Source organism: Adiantum capillus-veneris, chromosome 23, assembly GCF_014529385.1.
Source record: "Adiantum capillus-veneris isolate H3 chromosome 23, ASM1452938v2, whole genome shotgun sequence".
NCBI classification, from domain to species: Eukaryota; Viridiplantae; Streptophyta; class Polypodiopsida; order Polypodiales; family Pteridaceae; genus Adiantum; species Adiantum capillus-veneris.
In genome coordinates, this window is record NC_140953.1 from 130555240 (window position 1) to 130580531 (window position 25292).

At 43.8% G+C, this 25292-nt stretch overlaps 1 protein-coding gene across 1 annotated transcript in view; it reads right to left on the bottom strand.

Annotated features, from left to right (window-relative positions):
• Window positions 1-24080, bottom strand: part of LOC147428554 (appr-1-p processing enzyme family protein) — a 43738-nt gene extending 19658 nt beyond the window's left edge. The window contains exons 1-9 of the mRNA XM_086496352.1: window positions 23474-24080; window positions 3711-3788; window positions 3478-3533; window positions 3231-3350; window positions 3080-3150; window positions 2885-2978; window positions 2466-2684; window positions 2134-2382; window positions 1531-1639 (exon numbers count right to left, since the gene is read on the bottom strand). Of these exons, the coding sequence (XP_086352478.1) occupies window positions 1531-1639; window positions 2134-2382; window positions 2466-2684; window positions 2885-2978; window positions 3080-3150; window positions 3231-3350; window positions 3478-3533; window positions 3711-3788; window positions 23474-23725 (1248 nt within the window). The 5' untranslated portion in view covers window positions 23726-24080. The remainder of the gene's footprint in view (window positions 1-1530; window positions 1640-2133; window positions 2383-2465; window positions 2685-2884; window positions 2979-3079; window positions 3151-3230; window positions 3351-3477; window positions 3534-3710; window positions 3789-23473) is intronic.
• Between the last annotated feature and the right edge of the window lie 1212 nt (window positions 24081-25292).

The window sequence follows — 25292 nt, forward strand, 5'->3', positions numbered from 1 at the left end:
CAAGTCCAGAGGCCACTCTGTCAGCAGGAGAGTCTTGCATGTCTAAGCCCTCTGTCCAAATAGCCTCCACTCGCTCTCTGAGCGTAGAGTCCAGCAAGACCCTCTCTGGGATGCGGAGCATCGTGCTCCCCCTCCTCTGTCTATCTGTCACTGTGAAAATCACTGGTGCATGGTCCGAAAAGGAAGTTCCGGCCAGAATACAAACTGTCCCACCCAAATCACAAAAATGGTCGCTAGTGTACATTCACTCCTCTCACTCTACGGTCCGAGCGAGAGAAGGCCAGGCTGTCTGGGGGCCTCACAAAGCTAGAATGTTGCCACACATCTAAAACCCGCAGAGTCATAGTACATACATAACCTCTCCCAAGCTGCCAACTCAACTCCATGCACTGTATTGTGGCTACCTCCAATCCTGTCAAAGGGGTCCTCCAACATGTTGAAGTCACCCCCGGGCCCCAATGCACCATTGCTCTGCCTATGGCAGAGACTATACAATGTGAGACCAAAACTCTGCACGTGCACTCGCCACATTGGGCGCATAGATGTTCAAGAAACCCAAGAGGCACCCCTGAACCTGTATAGTAATCCACTGAGCCTTGCCAGGCACAATAATACCTCTGTCCACAATGGCCTGCTGCGAAGAGTCCGCAATAGTCATGCATACCCCTCCCTGGATGCCACCAGGTCCAAACGCAGCTGACCAAAAAGTCTCATATCGTCCACGCAAAAGCTGACCACAACGTCTAATGCGGCTCTCACACAGGTGATGCTCCTGTAGCATAAGAAGGTCAATCTCTCCTCCCACAAGGCATCGCTGAAGCTCATGACGGAGTCGGCCCCTCTGACGCTGAAACTGGGGCCCACCTAATCCCTGCACGTTCCATGAGACGAACCTCATGGGAGCGAGAAAGAACTGATGCTGCAGCAGCAACTAACCGTGCTATCTTCGATGCATGCAAGATACCCACATTGAGAAACACTTTGTTTGATTTTTTCATAATTTGTTTGTTTGTTTGAACCACGAAAAAATCGTTGTGCTAACATCCTTTTGTTGGGTTTTACTCAACTGCATGCCAAAAACCAAAAAGTCAAAAATGTGGAGTTCCTTGCTTTTGGTGTTTCTGCCAGTTTTACACTACAAATAGTGACAATCGCAAGTCAGACCCCGAATAGTTAGTTTTGGGGCCTTACATGTGTTCTCTGTTCCCGAAATGGTCTGACAGCAGCATATAGTCTCTTGGATGCTCCTACTGGCAATGGTTTAATTCACAATCAGTTTCTTGCATACGGGGATGCTGATACCATATATTGATAACCGTCGTCCTTTCTATGGATGAGGCATGGAATCCTTCTTTATACAGTTTCCAAAATGCATGGAGTAATTGTGTGCAGTTATGTACTTCCACAAAGGTTCCTACGAACCACACACTAGCTAGTCCCTAGTGATGAATAAAATTATTTTTTGAATGGTAAATATCACTTCTGACACACTGAAGATCAAATTGAACAGGAAGGCCAACAAAATTTCACCTTCACAACATAAAGCACAAATCTTTCCAGGTCAAGACATCGTAGGAGGAAGTGCGCTCCAACAACCACCAAGACAGGTCGCCCTTCATCATCCACTCCACCCCGATATCTGAAAAAAAAAAAACCATTCCATGGCTTAGCTGATTAGCATGCTGACTAAGAGAGTATCATGGCAGAAAAAATAGCCACGAGAAGAGCAGTATGCATCATTAATTTTAGAGAATGCAGTTTCATGCCAACTTTGGAATAACAAAAACCTTGCTCAACGGACTGCTCTCAGGTTCCAGAACACATCAAAGAAATAGAACAAAACAAGTAGCTTTGGCTTTGCAATGTTCCTATACCTATACAGGGCTACTGTTGAAATGTTTATGTTGATCAATTAACCAGCCATAATTTAACCCAAACCTTGAGGATCTCTAATCGAACCCTGTATTACCAATATGACCTTTGAGATAATGGAATGAAGAAAAGAGGCAGACACAAATCATAATATTCCACAAAAAAATAAAAATACCACCAAAAAGCATAAACTAAAAGGCATGACCTAAATCAATAATTGAAGACCCACAAAGGTTACAAGACAAACAAAATGTAACTTACAAAATCTTCATTTCTGCTATTTCTGACAGGTTGACCGCATTGGATCGTGCAAGGTAGCGTGCATGAAGTGAATCCTCCTCTGCGGCAGTAAGAGGAGGACCACCAATGTTACCTAAACCAAGCCACTTCGCCCATGTCCAGCCTGCCTGTGCCTGTGCAACTCTTTCCCATTGTTCCTTGCGCCTTTGATCAGGATCCTTGGTCATAGTCATGAACAAGGGATCAATAAGAGAATTCAATGATAATGATCTGCAAGTACATACAATCCATAAAAAGATGGCAGATGTGCTTTGATAGATAAATCGCTTTCAAGGCATGCTTGAGGCACATACCTTGTGAATGCCAGTTGTAGATCATCTTGGTTGGAATCACCATGACTGTTTGATAGTGGTACAGTGGCTGTTGATACAGGAAGATCAGGGAGAGCTTTGATCCTTATTCTGCGCTCAGAAATGCTGGTCTCTCCATTCTCGTCCCCAACATCTTGGGGAAGCTTTGAGCGTGCCATCTCCTCTTCAGATTTATTTCTCGGAAAATACAGAGGAAGCAATCTGTGATACAAGGTGATTATTGTAAAATACAGTTTGTGGAAGCATTCATAATCAATTCTAAAAAGAATCCCTAACCGGAACCTTGTTATACAGAAGCTGACAAGTAAACAGAGAAACTACAGCATATAATGCATACACATCTAGCGTTTCTGATGGGTAAAAGAACATTTACAATACAAAAATTTGAAGCACGAAATTACCGTTTGTAAATCTCTGTGTCAGATGCTGTTGAAGTGCAGAATACTAAAGCAGAAACCCTTGCTTTATGTTTTTCCAAAAAACGACGTACAGTTCCTGGGGAAAAATAATTTAAGCAAAAGCTCCCACCAGTACTAATTCATCTTAGGTGCAAGTCAACAAAAGAGGCATAGCTGTTCATATTAGCAGTGGCTTACTTATAGCAACATGGGCAGCTGGTTCACGGGGATATCCTTTTGATTCTGTATAAATACACCCCAGAGCAATGCTGATCATACAACGGGAAGTGTTAGATTGATCCGAGTTAGAAAAAAGCTTGCTATAAAATGTGTGCACAAAACCGAGTACCTTTGAAGGCCTAAGTCAATTAAAGCCTCTAAGCACGATCTATAGCAGTGACTTAAAGCATTTTCTGCAGCTGTGTGATATTTTACAGCATACCTTGGGCCCACAGTATGTATAACTTTCCTGTCATTGCTTTTTATATCAGTCACATGCATAGCACATCTTAACAAGAAAAGATAACCACATAATAAGGCATAAAGGAGGAAAAGTTTGTATGCAAGACGAAACAAAGAAACTAGAATCGTCCTACCTTGCAGGTAAATCATAAGCATTTGTTACTTTGGCCATCCCAGTCCTGCAACCACCCTGCTTAATAATGTCAATTAACCATAGAAACTTCCGAATTCTCTACTGCCCTGGCAAAGCCTAAACCTATCCAAACACTCGCTCTCATTCACCTTTACACATGGCAAAAAAGCTTTTTCAAAGAGTCTACTCCCAGTAGCAGTTAAAATGACAAGGAAACAAAACAGAACAACTCACCAACGTTCCACACTCCTCAGCAAGGCCAGGTCCCGCAGTTGCATGTAGTCCTGGACTACTGTGCATTTCATCAAGATTCTGTTGAACAAATACATCCAGTCAGAAAGGGAGATAATAGTTTCTCAGAAAAGATGAAGGGGTTCGTCGATGCGAATAACATTCATACTGACCAATGGCACCAAAACCAGATGACAATGTACTCTGATGATGGACAACTATGGGCAGAAATCTCTATCATGTTGGCAGATGCAATGGCACAAGAGTCCACGTGTCTATGGCATACACACAAAAGAAAGGTTCACATGGGCAAGGGGGGCGTACTTGATAGAGCTTAGGACACCATTTCAATTCCTATAGCATACACAACTCAGATCATCACTGACCAACAATGCATGTGGTGTGGAAACTAATCGGCTTAACCTTGACACGAATAAAAAGATAACTGAATAAGATAAGGCATAACTGATAAAGATTGAAACAAATATTTGAATAGAACACAGCAAGACTGAATTCACTACTGAATTAAAATGAAGAACGCAATGACATGAGAGATGAAGTAGGTGTGATTTGGGACTACTTTAGGTGACTATGATCAAGGAGAAGTAGATCCCACTTTGCTAGGGTAGGTGACTAAAGTAGGTGAATCTAGCTAGACCTAAATCTAGGTGAATTTAATCCACCATTACATCCCCCCCTTAAGGGAGAGTTAAATTGTTGACTGGACTGTATCCCCCCTTCAACAAGCTAAGCTAGGCAGCATCGGCAACTATGGGTGGAGAGACAATCCGATGCAAGATGCATGTTCCTTTGGACCTGGAACACATATGGTGAGGAAATCTGCCCAATTGCTGACTGTAGGAGCATACTCCAAATTAATAAAACCATTAGCAGCAAGCTCCTTTAAATAGCGCAATAGAGGCGGATGGGCGCCGAATCAACAGTAGATGGAAGTTGTAGCTCGTAGATGCAACTCCCGTGCAAGGACAACTCAGTCTTCGGATTGGCGAATACAAGGACCGTGAATGCTTTTTGATGGCACCCATCGAGGGATGTGATATCATCTTGGGTATGCCATGGCACTAACAATGCAACCGGTCCAAGATTATGTAGAAAAGACCCTCGCTTTTGAGCATGAGGGCAAGAACATTAAAAAAAAAATTGATGCAAGGGATTGGCTACTCTCGATTGTAAGCCATATCTCCATTAAGAAGGAAATAAAGAAGTGTGTTTCTGTTTACTTGATTTTATCACGTGAAAGAAATAAAACTAATGAGGGTTCGCTCTCTAGTTTGGAAATTAAACGTTTCCAATTTCTTGAAAAGTAAAAAGATTGTTTCACGGATACTCTACCGGACAAACGTCCGGAAGATCATCACATTGATCTCGTACCAGGTAGCTCTCCCCCAAACCAACCCCCTTGCCGGGTAAGTCTTGCTCAACAAGAGGAAATTCTGAAGCAAGTCAACGAGCTTCTGGAAAAAGGTCTAATACGACCAAGTACTTCGCCTTACTGCTCTCCAGTTCTACTGGTGCAAAAGAAAGACGGCACGTTTCGAATGTGCATAGATTACCGATCTTTAAACAAGATCACTATCAAGAATCGCTTTCCGATTCCCCGGATTGATGATATTCTCGATAAATCGCAGAGTGCAAGCATCTTTAGTCGCATTGACTTGAAGAGCGGGTATCATTAGATACGCATAGCCCCTAAGGATGTCCATAAGACTGCCTTTCGCACAACCTTTGGTCTCTATGAATTTTTGGTGATGCCTTTGGCTTGACCAATGCTCCTGCCACATTCAATCAAATGATAAATCGAATGTTCAGCCCACACCGAGCTTTCACATGAGTGTTCTTTGATGACATGCTCGTCTTTTCAAAGACCGAGAAGGAACATCAAAAGCATTTGGACATAGTGTTTCAGGAATTGAGAAAGCATCAGTTGCATGTGAATGCAAAGAAGAGTGAGTTCTTCCTCACTGAGATACACTATCTTGGCCATATAGTCTCACACAAGCAAGTAAGAATGGATCCCGCATGCAAAATTGCATGCCTCGATCTACGAGAAGGAACTTATGGCTATGATTCACGCCTTATCTACCTCAAAGAATTACCTTCTAAGAGCGGATTTTGTGATCAAAACCGGTCGTTAGAGTTTGCGGTATTTTCTTACGCAACGGAAATTATCTAGGAGATAGGCCAACTTTTTGTCCATGTTTCACTTCCAAATCCTTCATACAACTAGGAGTAAAAATGTGGCTGCAGACGCATTGTCTAGACGGCCTAGGGTGAATGCATGTCTATCACCAAGAACTGGAATCACTTCCGGATTTATATCCAAATGACCCCGACTTCTCCACTTGGAATAAGCTACAGAACGGAGAAAAGGAATATCCCTATTCTATTTGGGATGGTTACCTCTATCACCACCAAGCAATTTGCGTGGCAGAACCATTGAGAAAGAAAATCATGGAAGAAGCACATGCCTCACCTTATGCGAGTCATCGGGGAACTCTTCCTACGACTTTAGCATTGGAAAGATATTTCCAATGCCTTAAATTAGACATGGACAATATGTCAAGGAATGCTTGGTTTGCCAAAAAGTAACGTATGATCGGCATAAGACGCCTGGGTTACTCCAACCTCTGCCTATGCCTGATCAACCCTAGGAGAGTATTGCCATGGATTTCATTATGAATCTCCCAAGGACTCACATTGGAAATGATGCCATCTGGACCGATGTGGACAGATTTAGCAAGCAAGCTCACTTTATTCCAGTCAAGAAAACAATCAAAGCGGATCATATAGCTAGGATTTTTCTAGCACAGAACTTTAAGCTTCATGGGATGCCCAAGTCTATTGTGAGTGATCAAGATCCTCGCATGACAAGAAACTTTTGGTGTGCCTTGTTTGATAACCTTGGGACGAAGTTGAATTTTTCTTTTGCATATCATCCTCAAACGGATGGGCAGAGTTAGATCGCTAATTCTACAGTATTGGATATGCTGAAATCTTATATGTCAGAAAGACAATATGACTGGGAGAAGTATTTGCCCTTTGTCGAGCACACGTAAAACAATACCGTACATTACGAGAAAAGCACCTTTTGAGATTCTTTATGGTAAGCCTTTGTTGCCACCGATCCTTGTCACTAAGGATAAGATTTTTGTAGCAGATGAGTGTCGGAGATTTGGACACGGCCTACAGGCAAGTTAAGAGAGCAACTTTGCGCTCTCAGGAAAAACATAAGAAAGCTGGAGACAAGCACATAAGGAATCTGGACTCAACAGTCGGTAAATTAGTCTTACTCAAGTTTGAGAAGGCAAGACTAAAAATACAAGCGACTCATAAAGGGAAAGTGGTAAAACTTTCCAATCGTTATTATGGGCCGTTTAAAAAAATTGACCAAGTGAACGATGTGACGTTCCAATGCTTTCCATGTTAGTTTACTCTGGCAGTATGTGGGACCACCTCCAAGTCAGCCTATTGCTGAGGAACCTGCTGAGGTTGAGGAATCGGACAAATACTCCAACTGGAGCAGATCATTCATCATAGGGAGCGGCCACTCAAGTCTGAGAAGATTACGCGGAAGTATTTGGTGAAGTTTAAAAATTATTCTACTCTAGACGCTTAGTGGATGACCGAGCAGAAATTAGCATCCTATGTCGAGATTTTGGAAGGATATGTACAAGCACTACAGTTGAGGACAACCGTTTAGAAGCCAGAGGGATGTTGCTAAATGGACTATTTTCTTATTTTTCTAAGTAATTTCTTTTTATTGAAATTAGGATATTTAAATGTGTGCGCTTGAACTATAAGGTTAGGAACTGTAGATCTATTGGAATTGTTAAAAGCCATCACGAACAGACAACTCTAATGTGTCATATGATGGGTGACATTAAGCAACGCGAAGGGGTTGTACCGTTAGTTCGGTAGGAAAGACCGGCAAACGGATATTCCTGATGCGTCACGTGATGGGTGACGGGAGCATCGGAAAGGAGATATTTTGTTGGTCTGACAGGAAACCCGAACTAGAAAAAGGAATACTCGTAAGGACGCAAGCACAAGAATAAAGATGGTTCTTGAGAAGCTTTTCAAAAAAAAGCAAAACACTCGCGAGGAACGCAGCTGTTTTCCCGCGAGGAATCTGTGTCTGCATAGCATCTGTGCATGTGTACTGCATCCTGGGATGCCTAGAATCTGTTCAGATAGCACTAATTTTCAGCTCACTGAGTATTTTTAAGTTTTGACCAAGCTCACGTTTTTTAAACGAGTGACCAGCCGCCCACTTAATAAGTGGGCAGCCCATAAGTAAAATAAAGCATGGCTTATAGAAAAAAAAAGGCAGCATTGGTTTGTACGGCTGAAAGAAGAAGCCAGCTATCACTCTCTCTCCTCTCTCTAAAATCTGCCGCCAACCCTCAGCCCTCTCTCTCTTTGCTTTTCTTGTGCCCCAAGCCTGGCTATTTCTGCCAGGCAGTCCCCGCTATTTGTGCCAACCCCCAGGGCCTATAAAAAGGACAGCCAGTGTTCAGTTTTGGAGGAGAAGAAGCCGGCGCTGGAACTTGGAGAAGACTCTGCCGCCAGGAATCTGCAAGTGCTCGTGTGAAGACAAGCGTACAGAGGTCATTTTTCTGTGCAAGGAGCGACAGGTATCAATTGTGAATTCGCCATACGAATTGTTGTCTCGTGTTTGTGTACTTCATCGCGAAGGAGAAGCGGGAAGGCCTCGACCTACGCTTGGGAATTCTGGGAATGGAATTCGGAAATTGTCTGCGGAGCCTCGACTTCGAGTACAGACGGAAAAATATTGAGAGCTCGTCTCTCGGATTTCCCCCACGGGAAGGAACGACCATCAAGTTTGAGAATTAGAACGGAGGGGTTTTCTCCGGTTCTTGTGCTTGTAAAAAGATTCTCCCTAATAAAGATTCTCTCTAAGCAGAGGGGGGGGGGACCAGCCCGTCTTTTGGTCCCAAATACTATATCGATCTTCTCCTTCAACTCTTTTTAGTTGAAAGATTATTTATCTTCAACTTGTTGATTATTCGTGTGTGCTCCCGTTTGTGACACATTCACATCACTATCCCCGTCGAGATCTTAGATGAGAATCATGATCATTGTAACTTATTTAGTAATCACATCCACACCGCGCTTATCCTTTCACGGATGTCTTGATCTACTAAATCTCGTTACAATCACATCCACATCACCCCTCAGGTGACCGAGACAAAATGTTGCAATCATTTCGCCTTTCAAACATACACTCAAACAATACACACATGAGAGAGCACATGTGACAGATTCATTTTAGGAATTCCCATTTTAAAGTGCTTCTCTACATAAAGTTATTCAGCAGTTAGCCTTAATCTCAAAAGAAATCAGTGCCTCCATCCACTTGTGTCACGTGACACATCCAACCCTATGTGTCTGTGGACAAGCTACAGGCATGACAAGGGTTCAGTTCAGTCCAATTAGTCTAGCTTAGGAAGTGTTCTGACACTTTTGTGAGTCTGTTCGCAGACAGGGCAATTTTGCTAAAGTAATATATAAGCAACCTAGCGCTAGACCTATCTGGGAGAAGAGGAGAAAGTGCAACAGGCAAATCACTTGCAGCAGGCTACTCTCTCAGGTGAGAAAGGTGGATGTTGAAAAACGCCGGGTGGATGGGGTTGGTTCTTGCTTGAGAGGCGCAGCCAATCAGTAGCGCCCGCAATACTCAGCCACTTCAGCGTTTTCAACAACCTGCTGGCTCAGCGTTTTCCCAGCCATAATAGCCAGCGTTTTTTGGCTTGGAATACCTACAAATTTAGCAAGAAAAAGGGCAGCAGACCCAGCGTTTTAAGGCAGCAAATCAGCGATTGAAAAGGGCAGCAGATCCAGCGTTTGAACAGCAGAAATTCAGCGACTAAAGACAGCAGATCCAGAGTTTTCAAGACGGCAAGATCAGCGTTTTTCTATCATCAGCATGGGCAGCAGAAGATAGCGATTCAAGTCGTCGTCACCGTCGTCTCCACTCATTGCATTATAGCTTCTCAAGTTTGCATCAGAGTCTTGTACCAGTTTGTGCAATCAATAGCATAGACCTCTCTCACCATCGAGAGAGGGGCCCTTGGAGGAGGGTTTTACAACTTTCCGGTGTCGTATTCTCTTCTCTGTCTATCTCTCAGTCCTAGCACCTTCATTCAGTGTTCATCCACTTTGTCTGTGATCACTTGCACTCTCTCGTTAAAGAACGGAAGGCTCTCCCTTCCCTAAGTAAAAGGAACCTTGAGCACAATTCGGAGCACTCATCTTGAGCAAAGTTCAACATTCATTTTGTTGCACTCTACATTGGTATCAGAGCTTTGGCAGTGTTCTGTATCACTCAAGGAAAGAACCACGAGAATTTTTTTGCTTGTTGCAATCGCACGTAACCAAGAGTTCTTGGACGTGTCGATTCCTAATCGTGTTTTTGAAGAGTGACAGGAATCCCAAGAAAGAAGGGATTGTCCAGCCTCCCCTTGTGCCTCCTTTCACTCATTGAGAGCGGACCGTGCACTTAGCGGCCAGCCAATCGACGTGAGGTGGGAAAAAGCAACCTTGGTGTGAGCGCAAGGCCGCCAAGGGGTGCGCCCGCGGAAAAGAGCAGAACTTGGGTGAAGAGAAGATCCTTCTCTAACACGGATTGCAAGCGAAAGAAGAAACTCAAGAACCTCAAGACCCCCAAGAACCTCAAAACCCTCAAGACTCCAGGACCCACAAGAACCCAAGTTCCTCATGAACTTAAGAACCAAAGATCCCAATGCATGGTCATCACCTGAAGCGGAATGGATACTTCGCATGGAGGTGATGGGCATGAAGTAGTGAAGAAGAATTTCCTCACCATGGAGGTTTTCCTGACCCTCCCCCTTTGCCATCTACGCCAAGGATTGCACCAAATCCTACGGACGCTTTGGTCAAGACGATGATGGACATGATCGCACAACAACAAGAAGCAAATCGCGTTGCGATGGCTCAACAACAAGAAGCGAATCGCATTGCGATGGCACAACAAGAAGCCGATCGCTGTGCCTTGGATCGCGAAGCACGCTTGGCGGCCAAGGAACAAGAAGAAAGAAAAGCAGAACAAAGGGCCAACCTGGAACAAGCGCGCTTGGCGGTCGAAAAGAAAAGGGAAGACTTGGATCGTGAACACAAGGACAGAATGGTAGCCTTGGATAAAACTCACATACTATGCACGCGAAGAAAGAAAAGCGGCCTTGGAGTTAGAGCGTGAAACCCAGAGAGAACAACGCATGAACGACTTGGTCCTACATGTCCTCACCTCGAAGTCCGAGCCAGCCAAAGATGTTGGTAGTTCATCCAGTGGCGCAAGCCAAGATTCAGACTCCAACAACCCAGTCCTCACAGAGAAGTTGACTTTTAGTAAGTATGATGATAAGATGGATGCTGTTGTTATTCATTCTTGGTTGCACCAATTTAATACTTATTTTGCAACAACTAAGAAGACAGGCAATAGCAAAGTTTTGATGGCAGCCATGTACCTTGCCGGTGATGCCATTAATTGGTACCACGCCTGGCAAGAGGCACAGTTGGCCGCGCACCTAGAGGAAGCCGACGATGACGCGCCCCTTTTCTTCAATTGGGCCAACTTCCAAGACAAGCTGAAGGCGCGGTTTATGCCACCCGAGTACCTCGCACGATTGAAGGACGATTGGTGCGCTCTCAAGCAAAATGGTATGCCAGTTATGTCTTTCTCTTATCGTGTCTTGCAACTCAGCACTCAATTACGCAAATCAAATGCAGAGCGCAAAGAGGCATTCCATTATAGATTGGACAAGTATATCAAGTTTGATGTGGAGGTCCTTGATCCAATCGATCTCAACAAAGCGGTAGTGATTGCTCTCGCACAAGAGATGAAGCACAATAAGGGAAAGCTTAAGGAGAACAAGACTTCTCAAGGAACCTCTCAGACTTCTCAAAACCCGCAGAATGGTAAGAACGGTAAGAATGGTAAGAATGGTAACTCTTCTAGCCCATCTTCCTCTAATCCTTCGGAAAAGAACTCTTAACAATGAATCTAAGGGTAAAGCTAAAGCACTTGCAAAACCTCAGCTAACCCCGAATGAAAAAGCTGCACAAGGAATTATAGGAGGATACGTCACGGCTGAAGAACAAGTGATTTATGCTAAGGAAGGTAGATGTTATCAATGTCACGTCAAGGGTCACATTAAGAAGGCTTGTCCTAAGACAGCCCCCCCTAAAGAACCAAAGGCACCAACAACAACCACAAGCACTTTAATGAACCAAGCTAAATCTTCTCATGTCTCTGACACATACATTGATGAGTCTCTCATGAAGTGTTATGGTCATGTTAAGGGTCACCGCTTTATCATATTGTTTGATCCAGGCAGTATGCATGATGTGATTAGTGCCTCTCTTGTTGAGAGAGCCGCCTAGAGATTAGTCAGAAATCTCCTCTCGAGGTTTCTGGCTTCGCTCTCGGTATGGACTCTCTCATCATGAAAGAGTGCCTTGATGTGTTGTTTACAGCTCAACAAGCTACTTTCCGTAGGAAATTTCTCGTGTCTCCTCTTTCAAGATGTGATATGCTTTTGGGCATCAGATGGTTTCGTGAGCATAATCCTCTCATTCATTGGGAGGCCAACACTCTCACATTAAATGCCAAGACTGACTCCCCCATCATCATTCGTGCTAAGGAAGGTCTGCATTCTTTGCCTCTCATTTCTCATGTGCAAGTAAAGCGTGAATTATGACGAGGAGCACAAGCGGCATTCATCTATGCTGCTCCAATTTCCCAAAACATTCAGGCTCCAGACAAGTATTCAAATTCTTTTACCAACTTTAAGCATCTCTTTTTGCAGGATGATCTTCCACCTCGTCTTCCATCCGAGCGGCCAGAGGACCATGACATCCCCCCTTCTTGAAAGAAAGTAATCGTCCGCGATTACAGCACGGACGATTACAGCATATCTGCAAAACAACTCAAGTTAGCTCAAAAATTTCCGAGGGTCAATTTGAGGGACATTCCGAGGGACAATCCAAGGGACAATCAGTTTTCTCATTCCAGATCGGAGCTCTTGATATCCTTGCTCCAGCACCAGCGACAAATTGAACGGCAATAACTATGCTCATTGGAATTTGATCATGCGACACTGGTGCACACGGAAAGGCTTATGTGATATTGTCAACGGCTCGGAGCCCCGTCCCACGAGGATCCCAACAACAGGTACACCCGCCTTCAAGATGACGAATATCTCAAATCGTGTGTCGCTTGAGATGCGGCTAATGCGAAGGCAATGTCGGCCACTGCGAAATCTCTTACAAAGACCCTTTCTCCAGCCATTCAGACTTTGAAGACTGCCAACGATATGTGGTTCAAGCTCGTTGGAATGTTTGATCGGGATTCTACAATGCGAGCAGTCACCTGCCATCCAATTTCCACGAGGAAGTTCCATGCAATCATTCCTTATGAAGGCTAAAGTTGTTCATGATCAACTATCGGCTATGAAAAGTGCATTGACAAGTACTCAGCTGCTTTGGTTCTTACGAAGTTGCCTAAGGAGTATGAAACGGTGTCTAGGACACTTCAGCTACAAGCACGAAGGAAAAGCGGGAATTTGATAATCTCAGCTCTTTTCTCATTGAGGAGGAAGCCGTGTTGATAACTCAAGGCAAAATTCAGATTTCTGAGACAGATGGGGAAGCATTTGCTGCTTTGGATTCCAGAAAGAGGACCAAGAACCGTTGTTACAATTGTGGAAAACGTGGTCATTTGGCCAAGGATTGCAGATCCAAAGGCAAAGACAAAGATTCTACAAAGAACAAAGATAAAAGCAAGCATTAGGAGGAAAGCAATGATAGTGACTCAAGGAAGGACTGTAAAGAGGTTGTTGGTGTGGTGGTGACTACACTCGCACGATCTCCCACCTTCTAGTCACATGGAGATCAGTGTCGCCACTAGATTAAGCCAGAGAGAGGCTTGTGAATGGCAAAGAGGAGCAAACAGTGCTCCGTATAATTAATTTGGGCCCTTGTGTTGGAGTTAAGTTATTGGTGTTTGAACCCATAGGTCGGAGTTCAAGGCACATGCATCTTGCAGGGAACCAATCAGACGTATCTAAAACACTATGGATGAGTGCACCAATCCGTCGTTGTTGGTCGGATCATGGACAGGATGTGTGTCACAAACTGCTGACGTGTCAAAGCCCTGAAGAATAGAGCCAACTTGTAGATGTCAGCCGAGGGGCCTAAACCCTAAGAAGAACAAGTAACAGAAGAAGAAGTCCTACCAACTTATGGGGACCCCATCCGATGGGGCCCCAAGTGAGTTGAAGTGACATAAAGGATTAAAATAAAGCAAGACCTACACACAAAGGCTTGCGCATGAGCTGATAACGTGGCAGCTGTATGGACACTGCGGATTTATCGTTGGCTGATGATGTGGCAGACAGTACGGATGTCCGCGTTTTGCGTTGACTGCTGACATGGCAGTTGTACGGATTTCCGTGATTTACGCTGGCAGTTTTTTGGCATTGCTTTTGGACCAGAGGCTTTTGAGTTTGTAGGCTTTTCGTGTAAACTGCTTTTCATAGGCCAAGGGCCTTTAAATATGTACTAAGGGCTCATGCTCTGGCATGCTTCCTGGAGAAGGTGCAAAGCGTGGAGTACCGGCTTGTACTGTGTTGATGCAATATAAAGAAATACCGAAAGGGGCGCCAAGGTTGGGGGCCAATACTCTCTGGGGTGGAATTCCGCCACTCCGTGTCGCGTGTCGTCTCTCTTTCAGTTCAGTTGTTATTGAAGTGCTAAAAGTCTATTCAGTCTGTTCTTTTCTATTGGCACATGGTGCTCGTCTTGTTACAATGTGTTCCACAATTCATTATCTTGGAGTATTATATTTTGGACGTGATGTGTTCACAGTTCACGAATGGGGATTCTAAAACGTAGTGTGGTCTACAATTCAAATTTTCTAAAAAGGCAACCAATGCTCAAGATGGCATTATTCTCAGGTACAAAGTTGAGGGTAGCAAAATCGAGGTGTCTCCAATTGGTGGCCACTTCTCGGGTGTCCATGGTAGCTTCTTCATCGACTTGGTCTCACTATTGATGTCCACTATGAGCTGCAAAGAGGGTGTTAAGATTTTTGGCATCTCAAGTGAACTGCCCAATGTGATCTCATTATTTATTTTGACTTTTAGATATTTATTTTACTTATTTGTCAAAGTCTAGGTAGGGAAATTTACTGAGGTTGCTATATAAGCAACCCCTTGCCTCCATTGTACACATTCAGTTATTCATTGCCTGGTTCAGGAGAGACTCTCTCTCTCTCTCTCTCTCTCTCTCTCTCTCTCTCTCTCTCTCTCTCTCTCTCTCTCTCTCTCTCTCTCTCTCTCTCTCTCTCTCTCTCTCTCTCTCCCCCCTTGATCTCTACGCTTCTGCATCGTCGACCTTGACAAGCTCGAAAGTACACTTTTGATGTTGTAGCTTGGTCCACTCTCACGGGCTCTGCGCTTGAATTGGCTTCCACCAGCACGATGATTGTGATCGAGGGGGGTCGACCTACACTCCAACTTGCCACAGAGCTTACCCCCCAAGAGTGGTGCAGTGAGAGAGAGGTGTGTTGGGCATAGTTACCCGGAACGGGGAACGGGGAACGGCAACGGGCGCGTGAAGTTGGAATGGGAACGGGGAACGGAGACTTGAAAATGGTCATTCCCTGTAACTATGGTGTTGAGAGCTCATCTATGGCCTTACACTCTGGCTCATTTGGCGGGCCTGCTTCTTCCACACCTTTGAGACTCGCCATGTCCCACTGGCAGAGACTGTTCGAGACTATAGAGTGCCAAGTCAACAAATTGATGAAGCAAAAGAAGTATTCACATAAGGGACAGAGGCCCAAGTCTTTTCCCGACTACCTAGGCCGACACTTTTATAGATATTGGAGAGAAGGGGTCTCAAAGGAAACAGCATCGACGTGTTCACTTTTAGGACCACTCTAGTTCTAGTCCTAGTTAAACTTCAAAATCCAATTTCAGTTTCAATTGCCTTTACACACAAGGCCTAGCCTTAGTTGATGAGCATGTGGTCACACAATCGTAAAATTCTCTTGATCAATTAATAAAGATACACTGCAAGGAGCGCTTGACTTGAGGGCCAATAATTTCTAGAGCGGAAATATGCAGCTCTCATGTTGTCTACAAACTGCAAGTGCAATATTCTCACTTCTTTCAAGTTTTTCAGTCACAATTTGCAGTGTTTCGATGAATCATATGTTTAGCGGGTGATGACAATGATTAAACAACATTTTCAAGAGCATAGGCAATATGTGGACACATTCTTTGATGATATTATTATCTCCTCCAAGTACGAAGCAAAGCATTAAGGGCATGTGGCACAGGTCTTTAGAGCACCATGGATGTAACAAACTTGGACACCCCAAGTCTAGATTCTACTGCGACACAACAGAGATTCACTCTAAAGCAGTTCACAAAAGACGACACGGCCCGGCGTAGTTCCGTGCCCAGAGGTATTGGCCCCAAAGACTGGAGTCCCTTTCGGTATTTCTTTTTATATTAATCTTGGTGCAAAGTACAAGGGAGTCTCCTGGGACTCACACTCAGACTCTACGTCCAGATGCTCCGAGTAATGAGGGCCCAACAAACATATTTATTGTTACAAGGGATGCCCAAAAGCAGACCCCCAAAATCTCAAACTCAAAAGCTCTTAAACTCAAAAGCAACTGTAATCCAAAAGCTTCTCAAAAGTTAAAACACAGTGCCCAAAAGCTGGCCAGCGTAATTTTCGGAATTTCGTATGGTCTGTCAGCGCAAAAAGCGGAGCGTCCGTACTGATGTCCGTACAGCCTGCCACGTCAGCATGTCAGGGCGTTTTGCGGCAAATTTTCCGCTGGCTGCCACGTCAGCCTGCCGGCGCATTTCAGGCAACAAGGTGTGTGAGTGTATGTCCGGGGGTCAGCCACGTCACCAATTTGTGACATACCCCCCTCTTGAAAGAATTGTAATCGCCCTCGATTACGCCTGCAAAAACAGAGGCCAGAAATTGTCTTAGTAGACACTAACTGTTAGTACCGACGCACTAGGCACAACACATCTAGCACATATACTAATCGACACTCACATCACAGGACATCACATGACAAATCATTCCAAATCTCAGACAATGATTAATCGGCAACGTATTTAGTAATCACATTCAAATTCATTCCAAATCTCATACCATGATTAATCGGCAGTGTATTTAGTAATCGCATCTAGATCTAGTCGGGACCTCATAGATGCCCGATTAACTAATCCATATTGCAATCATGTCTATAGAGATTTATGAGACCGAAATGTTGCAATCTTTTCATCTTTCAGTTCCTACACTCAAACAAGTCAAGTACAAATCAATCAGTATCATTTTCGGGAATTCCAATTCATAAAGTCGTACAGCAAAATACTGTCAGCCCAGCAGTATCTCTGAAACCCAAAGGGACATCAATGACTCTATATCAAAAATTGGGGTAATCTGTTGACAAAGGAGCGGAGCAACTATCCTCTTGTGCAAGCCTGCTGCACTAGATTCACCCATGCTGAAATCGGGGTTCTATCGGAGTAGACTATGCTAAACCGAATGCTTCAAGGTAAAGTTTCAAAATCTGAGGAGTATCTGTTAGGTCCTCCTCATCCATCCACTTCGCATCCAATGCAGGATAGTTCTTGAATTTAATCGAGAGCCGCCTAATCAATTTACCTTTAGTCTTTCTATCTTTATGTGCCAATATATGTTCTCGAACGAATATCTCCTCGCTTTCCTCCACTTTGGGTTGCTCATCTGGCTCCCCATCATCGGGCACATCGCCTTTAAAAGGCTTCAAGAGACTCACATGAAAAGCATTGTGAATTCTCGAAGTATCGGGCAGCTTCACTCTAAAGGAGACATCATTTATCTTTTCTTTTATCTGGAAAGGTCCATAGTATCTCATGCTAAGCTTTGGAAAAAGTCGCTCCTTTCCTTTTCGTTTTCTTAGGCGTGCCTTCTCAAAACGTAAGAGCACCCAATCGTCCTCCTTTAATTTCAAATTGCGACAATGTCGATCTGCTGCCTTCTTATGTCTTTCTTGAGATTTCTATAAAGCCTCCCGGACCTTGGCAAAAGCAGTGTCCAAGTCCCTCGTGTGCTGGTCGGCTTCAAAAATCTCATCTTGGGTCCGGAGAATGTTCTGATCTACCGGTTGATTCCCTTTTTCTTTTCTTTCCTCGTGCCCTGGGACCTGCGGGTAGCGTCTTTCGCTTCCCTGTCCATTGGCACGTCAGAGTCAATCATCGAAACCCTAAGACGCACTATCATCTGATTCCTCTGTCTCTAGAATGCTTTGATGAACTTGCATCTGTTTTCCTTAGTTCGTCGGAACCCTCTGATTCGCCAGAATCCTGTGATGAGCTATCATCTGGTTCCCTTGATTCATTCTCTTCACTGGAAGACTCTTGCCTTTTTGATACTTTCCTACCCGTCGCATAAGTCAATGAGCTGGCATGCATTTCAAATGGTTGCTTAGTCATGTCCCGTGGAGTGACACTTCTGGTTTAAAGCATAGTCTTGAATCTCTTTAGCAAATCATAGCAAAATCGCTCAATCTGGTCTTTCAAAAGAATCTTCGACAAGTATCCCAAAATCTTTGGCAGTAGTCATCCAATGTATCTTTCTCACTCATTTGCAAGTGATGCCAAGGCATAATGAAATCTTTTGCATATTCATCATTCTTTTCAAGTAAGATGCCGCCTTTCGCTCCCTGGAATGTTCTAAGAATCACGCTCTAGAGAAGGCGACGTCAAACTGTTGTTCAACTCAAGGGCTCGATGGGTGTCCTGGCCTGACTCCCTTCCTTGAATTCCTTGGTTTTCTTGTTGATCTGTTCATTGTCAAAAAAGGACGAGCTCTCCTCCTTTAAACGGCTAGATGGCCTTCCATGCCTTTTAGACTTTGTTTCAAAAATCTTCTTCAAAAGAATCTTGTCTTAGGTGCTTAGAAATTTAAGGAGCTTCTTAGCACCCTCGAACACTTCAAATGCCGTCTTTCCCGTGTGTCGTTGTAGGCAAACTCCACCAAGGGAAAATACTTTTTCCATCTAGTCTTCCGATCCAAAGAAGAAGACTTCAACAAATTCAAAACCATTGAATTGGCTATTTCCAAATTGCCCATCTATCTGCGGGTGGAACAAGGACAAGAACTGCAACCACGTGCCAATGTTCTCCCAGATTGCCGTTCAAAACAACTAGTAGATCGGGGATCTTTGTCCGAAACAATGGACTCAGACATGCCATGTATTCAAAAGTTTTGCCAAAGGATCGGGCTTAACTGTCTTCTTTACTGGAACGAAGTGAGCTTGCTTGCTAAATCTGTCGATGACGGTCCAAATGCCATCATGCCCACTTTGTGTCTTCGGGAGATCAAAAATGAAATCCATAGCATTACTTTCCCAAGGGCGGGTGGGAATGGGTAAAGGCTGTAACAATCCATGTGCTTAATGCCTGTCAAACTTGACTTTTTGGCATACAAAGCAACTGCATACAAAAGTCATCCACATCCTTCTTGAGTCTCGGCCAAAAGAAGTAACGCTCCACATCTCTCAAGGTAGTGTCAATGCCACGATGACCCGTAAAAGGTGGACAATGGCATTCAGTTAGAACCTTTTCCCTCAACGAGCCATCCCGTATGGAATATCCCGCTACTACCTCCCCATTTTGTATTCGAGTGAATACATCAATAAAATTTGGATCTCTGGCGTACTGATCGACCATGTTCTCGAAGCTTCTATGATGAATAGCGGAAATAGCCAAGACTAACGGCTTTCAGGACAAAGCATCTGCCACCAAGTTCTTTTGTCCCTGTACATGGACAATCTCTAAGTGAAACTATGCCAAGATGTTAGCCCACCGCATCTGCTTTTCCGAAAGCTGCTTTTGTGACAAGAAGTAGCATAAACTCTGATGATCAGTGAAGACCGTAAAATCGGCTCCAAGTAGGTCATGTCGAGATAACCGCCAAAAGCTCTTTCTCATATCTGTACTGTCAATTCCGGCCTTGAAAACAATCGGCTTTCGTAGGCAATCACATGGTCTTCTTGCATTAAGACCGTTCGCAAACTATGACCACAAGGATTACAATATAATTCGAATGGCTTTTGTAAGTCCAGCAAAGCCAACACTGGTCCAGTAGTCAATTTCTCTTTCAGTGTCTGAAAGGCAGTCACCTCTGTAGGTCCCCACGAGAAAGGGACTCCTTTCTGTGTCAGAATGTGCAAAGAGGAAGCTACCCCTGTAATCTTTCGAATGAACCGCCGGTAGTAAGAACATAGGCCGAAGAAGCTTTCAACTTCATGAACTTTCTTCAAATCGGGCCAATCGCGGATAGTTTCAATCTTGGCCGGGTCCATCTGTACTCCTGCTGGTGAGACGATGTGTCTCAGAAAGTGTATCTCCGGCAAAAAAAATCGCTCTTTTCCATATTTATAAGCAAAGTATGCTTCCTCAGTGTCTGGAAAACCCACCAATGATCGATACTCTCTGAAAATCCAAAAAGTCGTTCTGAAAGCTGTCTTATAGACGTCTCGGAGCAAAACAGAGCTGATGATATTCACTCTTCATATCAATTCGGCAAGTAGCATTCTTGATATTCGGCAAGTAGCATTCTGAAGTCCGTCAAGTATATCATCAAGTACAATCTCTTTGCCCTTCATTTGTCAAAGTCGCTTTCTCAGTCCGATAGTCAACCACAGTGTTGTTCTTGCAGTTTAAAGGGATTTCGAGGAAAACGTCACAACCTTCCTAAGGGCATTACGTAGAAGCCCTTGTGCCCTAAATACCCATGACATTGCAAACGAAGTTTGCCAATGATTGGTGTAATGGCATCATCCCGTCCGGGTGCCGCTAGAACTGCCTCTGCCTGTGGCCTCAACCTGTCTCGCGTAATTCCAAATCGAGCAGCCAATTCAAGAAGTTGGCCTTAGCTCCTCCATCAAAAACAAAAATGAGGGCTTTCTAATCTTTCACTTTGCCCCAAGGGCGGCAAAGTTTTGTACTTTCGTTGATTTGATTCAGTTCGGGCCCCACTCAATGTGGTACCAGTTCTGCTTTCATCTTTCCTTTTCTTCCGCACTCGACTGCTACTCTATAACTCTCAAGTTTATCTTCTGGTGGTCCTTTGAGTTCTGGTCTCTCTCTTTCTGCGTGTACAGGTTCCGTTTTTCTACACTCGTCTGTCCTTTCGGCTTTCCTCCCTACCTGAGAGGAGAAGCAATGGCTACATGCCATCTCGAGTAAATCTTATCAATCGGGTAATTCTTCAGGTGTCTCGCCAATCTCGGGTCTCTCAAGTACTTAATCAATCTGTTCACAAGTATGCCAATCTGCAAGTGACGTTTGTACTCCTTTCTGGAACTCCAAATCTTCATTCTTTTCTTCAGTTCCCGCGCCAGATCTTCAACTTTTCTTTGCCTTCCCACTGAGAGGTGTCATCTCTGTCAGATTCTTCACGAGAACCCATGTGTAATGTGGGATTCTTTATGGCTTTATGCCATGTAAGACAGAGCGATGAAGACGGGAGCGTGCCTGATGCGGGATGTATGAAGAGTGGGAGTGGCTAATAAGTCTGGGGTCGGGGCACGAAGATTCTTTCCAAAAAACTGTGCGCTGCAAAAAGGATCGAATCTTCCGTAGAAGAAGAATCTTTCTATGCTTTGATACCACAGTAACAAACTTGGACACCCAAGTCTAGATTCGACCGCGACACAGCAGAGATTCACTTTAAATATCACAAAAGACGACACGGCCTGGCGTAGCTCCGTGCCTAGAGGTATTGGCCCCAAAGATTGGTGCCCCTTTCGGTATTTCTTTTTATATTAATCTTGGTGCAAAGTACAAGGGAGTCTCCTGGGACTCACACTCAAACTCTGCGTCCAGATGCTCCGAGTAATGAGGGCCCAACAGACATATTTATTGTTACAAGGGATGCCCAAAAGCAGAGCCCCAAAATCTCAAACTCAAAAGCTCTTAAACTTAAAAGCAACTGTAATCCAAAAGCTTCTCAAAAGTTAAAGCACAGTGCCCAAAAGCTGGCCAACGTACTTTCCGGAATTCCGTACGGTCTGTCATCGCAAAAAGCGGAGCATCCGTACTGATGTCCGTACAGCCTGCCACATCAGCATGTCAACGCGTTTTGCGGCGGATTTTCCGCTAGCTGCCACGTCAACCTGTCGGCACATTTCAGGCAGCAAGGTGTGTGAGTGTATGTCCGGAGGTCAGCCACGTCACCAGTTTGTGACAATGGGAATATAAATTGATGATCAACGGAAAGAAAGGTCACTTGCTACACAAAAGATACACTTCTTGGGGCACGTTGGTTTGTCAAAGGGTGTTAGCATGAATCTGGTCAAGGTTGCAACTATTACCTTTGCATAATGTTCATGATGTGCGAAACTTTTGCGGCTTCTTACTATTGGAGGTTCTTTAGGAAGTTTGCGGAATGTTCCTGATGTGAAGAGATTCTTGGGCTTCTTACTACCGAAGCTGTACCATTCACTTGGGGACCTTCATAGATTATGGCCTCTGAAAGACTTAAAGACAAGTTGACCACAGGACCTATTTAAATACTTTCAAACTTGCAGACTTCTTTTGAGGTCTAATCTGAGACATGTGGCAATAGTTTGGGAGCGGTGTTGATGCAAGAAGGCCACATGGTAGCTTATGAAAGTTTGTCTGGCAAGCAATGTGTGAGAAATTGGTTACGACACTCAACTTCTCATTCACAGATCGATAAACAAAGAAAAAAGCTATGGACGTTAGTGACAAATCACTGCTAGTAGTAATGGGTACAGTCAAACCATGAAAACCATTGAACAAAATCATACGTACATTTTGAGTAACATCCATTATGTTTGTGAATACCCTATTCATAACCATTTTCATATCCACAATACATCTCTTGCTTCGGAAATTTTACAGAAAAAATCCAGGTAACCACTTAACACAAAAGATTTTCCCTTTGACAAGTTTCTAGCAGCGTGAAATTCAAAAAGAACATTTTTTTAATCGACTGTTCTACAAAATCACGAACTTCAAAATAACATTAAACTGCACTTGCAGCTCCATTTAGGTTTTTTTCTACAAATGGAACAACGGACTGGGCCACATGTGCTACCTCCTCTTCAAATGCCAATGTGAGCAGCAAAAAATGGTATCACCAGTTTAGGGACCAAAAGAACGCATTTGGTGTAGAATGTGCCAGGTTTAGTAGAGACTCTATTGATTGTGACTGATGTTGAAGGTTGAAACTCTGTAAAAGCTTTGCAAAACACGCTTTCATAGATGTGGAACTCATTTATCATTCACCCCTGATAACCCTCACAGAATACCGATTTTCCTCCCATTTTCAGCATGATCTCTAACATGTTTGAGTTCAAAAGTGATGCTCCAAGGAGACATTGCCTTTTAGAAAAAGTAAACGTTGTTAACCCACATCGTTATCCTAGCACCTCCTTGAACCTTGGAGCCCACTAGCAACATTATGGCATGGACTGGCTATGACATTAAAGTAGAGCATTACATGTAAATTCCTCGTGATCCTTCTGCAAAACTTTGATAGCATGGACAAAACACTACCAGAAAATCGGGTTGTCTTACTCTACGTGAAAATTGGACTGTGACACATTGCCAACAATAGACAATATTGTACAACTAAATACAAATGCATCGACTAATTACCTCATTGGAGGAATTAACAACAGCATCAACTTCCAAGTTCCAAGGATGGCCGCGCCAGAGGTAAAGCTTGGAGTTGATGGCATGATCGAGAGGGAACCTTGAAGTAGAGACTTCTATAAGTCCATTTGCATGGGAAGAGAGCGGATCACCTACTAAAGCAGAAAGCTCATCAGAGGGATGGTAATCTGCATCGCTCCAGCGGGGGACCTGGTCGAGCTTTACTACATAGTCAACTCCTGTTCTGGAATCCATTACCACACACCATCACTTGAAATCCTCCAGCATGCAGCCTGGCATCATCTTGATCTTCTCAAACACATGGAGATCTCGACTCAAAGAGTTTGATCTTGGAAACGTGGTAAAGCCCAATATTCAGCTTGAGCTCTCAATTGCCCATGAGCGCTACCCAGAAATTCTTGCGAGATACAGTGCAATATCCGATAGGCCCGCTCCTTATAAGTCTCGACTCGACTCATGGGATAATGATTTGCACCAACAAAATTGGCCCCTCGCGTAAGGCTGCAAGCCTGGGAAGGAAAGCCGCAGGCCGCTTAAGCAGAACGAGCGTAAAAGAGGCAGATTCTCACTGAAGATGAATATCCTTTTACCAGTTCATCGTTTTACCACCTGTTGGCAATGTACATGCAAAAAAAAAGCTGATGTATTACCGAATTTGAATGAGATGTTTGCTTGCAGACACACATGTTCAACTTATCGCAGTACATGTTTGCTTTACAGACCCAATTGTTCAACTTTTTGTATCTTTGTGTACATATACAGCACTAAAACCTAACCAAAATTATCACTTTTGACACATGGAACCCCGAAATAAGACAAACTTTGAAATCTCAGCGCAGTGGGATGACCGTTAGGCACCTTGCATTGAATCCTTAATGATTCCCCAAAACTTTTGTGGCACGAGTGTATATCCGCAAGCTGAGAGAGAGAGAGAGAGAGAGAGAGAGAGAGAGAGAGAGAGAGAGAGTGCAACGTCATCACCATTGAGTGTGAGAGAGAAAGAGACAGTGGAGATAGCTCTTGATTGGGGCTAGTGATGACTCCTGGAAAAAGCAGCCGGGGAGGGAGGGAGACGAAGGAGGTGGACATTGGTGGAGGAGGAGAGAAAAAAACGCTATAAAAGCAGTCCTTATAAACAAATTAATTGTCTCATAGCATTTTTGTCGATTCAATCGTAGTCCTTATAAAAGCAGTCCTTATAAACAAATTAATTGTCTCATAGCATTTTTGTCGATTCAATCGTAGGTTTAAGTGCTAGTGTTCTCTTCAGAATTTTTTGACAAGCCTATGCATGCATTTGGGCCTTAGCCAGATCAACTCCTTGTGTATTGACATTGTTATTAGGTTTGTTATGTTACTGTGTAGATAGCTATGTTGCATCATCCATTGTGGTGACCCACATCAAAATGCTCACTACAAATGGTGTATCTTTATGGAATGGCACAGATGGATTTACACGTAGAAAACAAATGGAGGTAGTGTCATGGACTCTATGTTATTTTCGGATGCCATCTTTAATTGCATACAAAGTTTTACACACTTGGCCAATGGATTCTGGAATGATCACGAGACATAATGTCTTGCTCTCAAATGTCCTAAGAGATTCGAGCATGTAAAGTCCAACCAGAGTGTGGGGCAGTCATCTTTGTGCATTAGTGCTCAAAAAGATCCTAGGTTTAGTGCAATCCCACCTACAAAATGTTGAGATTCGCCTCTAAATTTTGGATGTGAAGGTGGGAAAACCTACAAAATCTTAGAGAAATTTAGTGCAAAAACCTTCACATTTAGTCAATTTACCTCT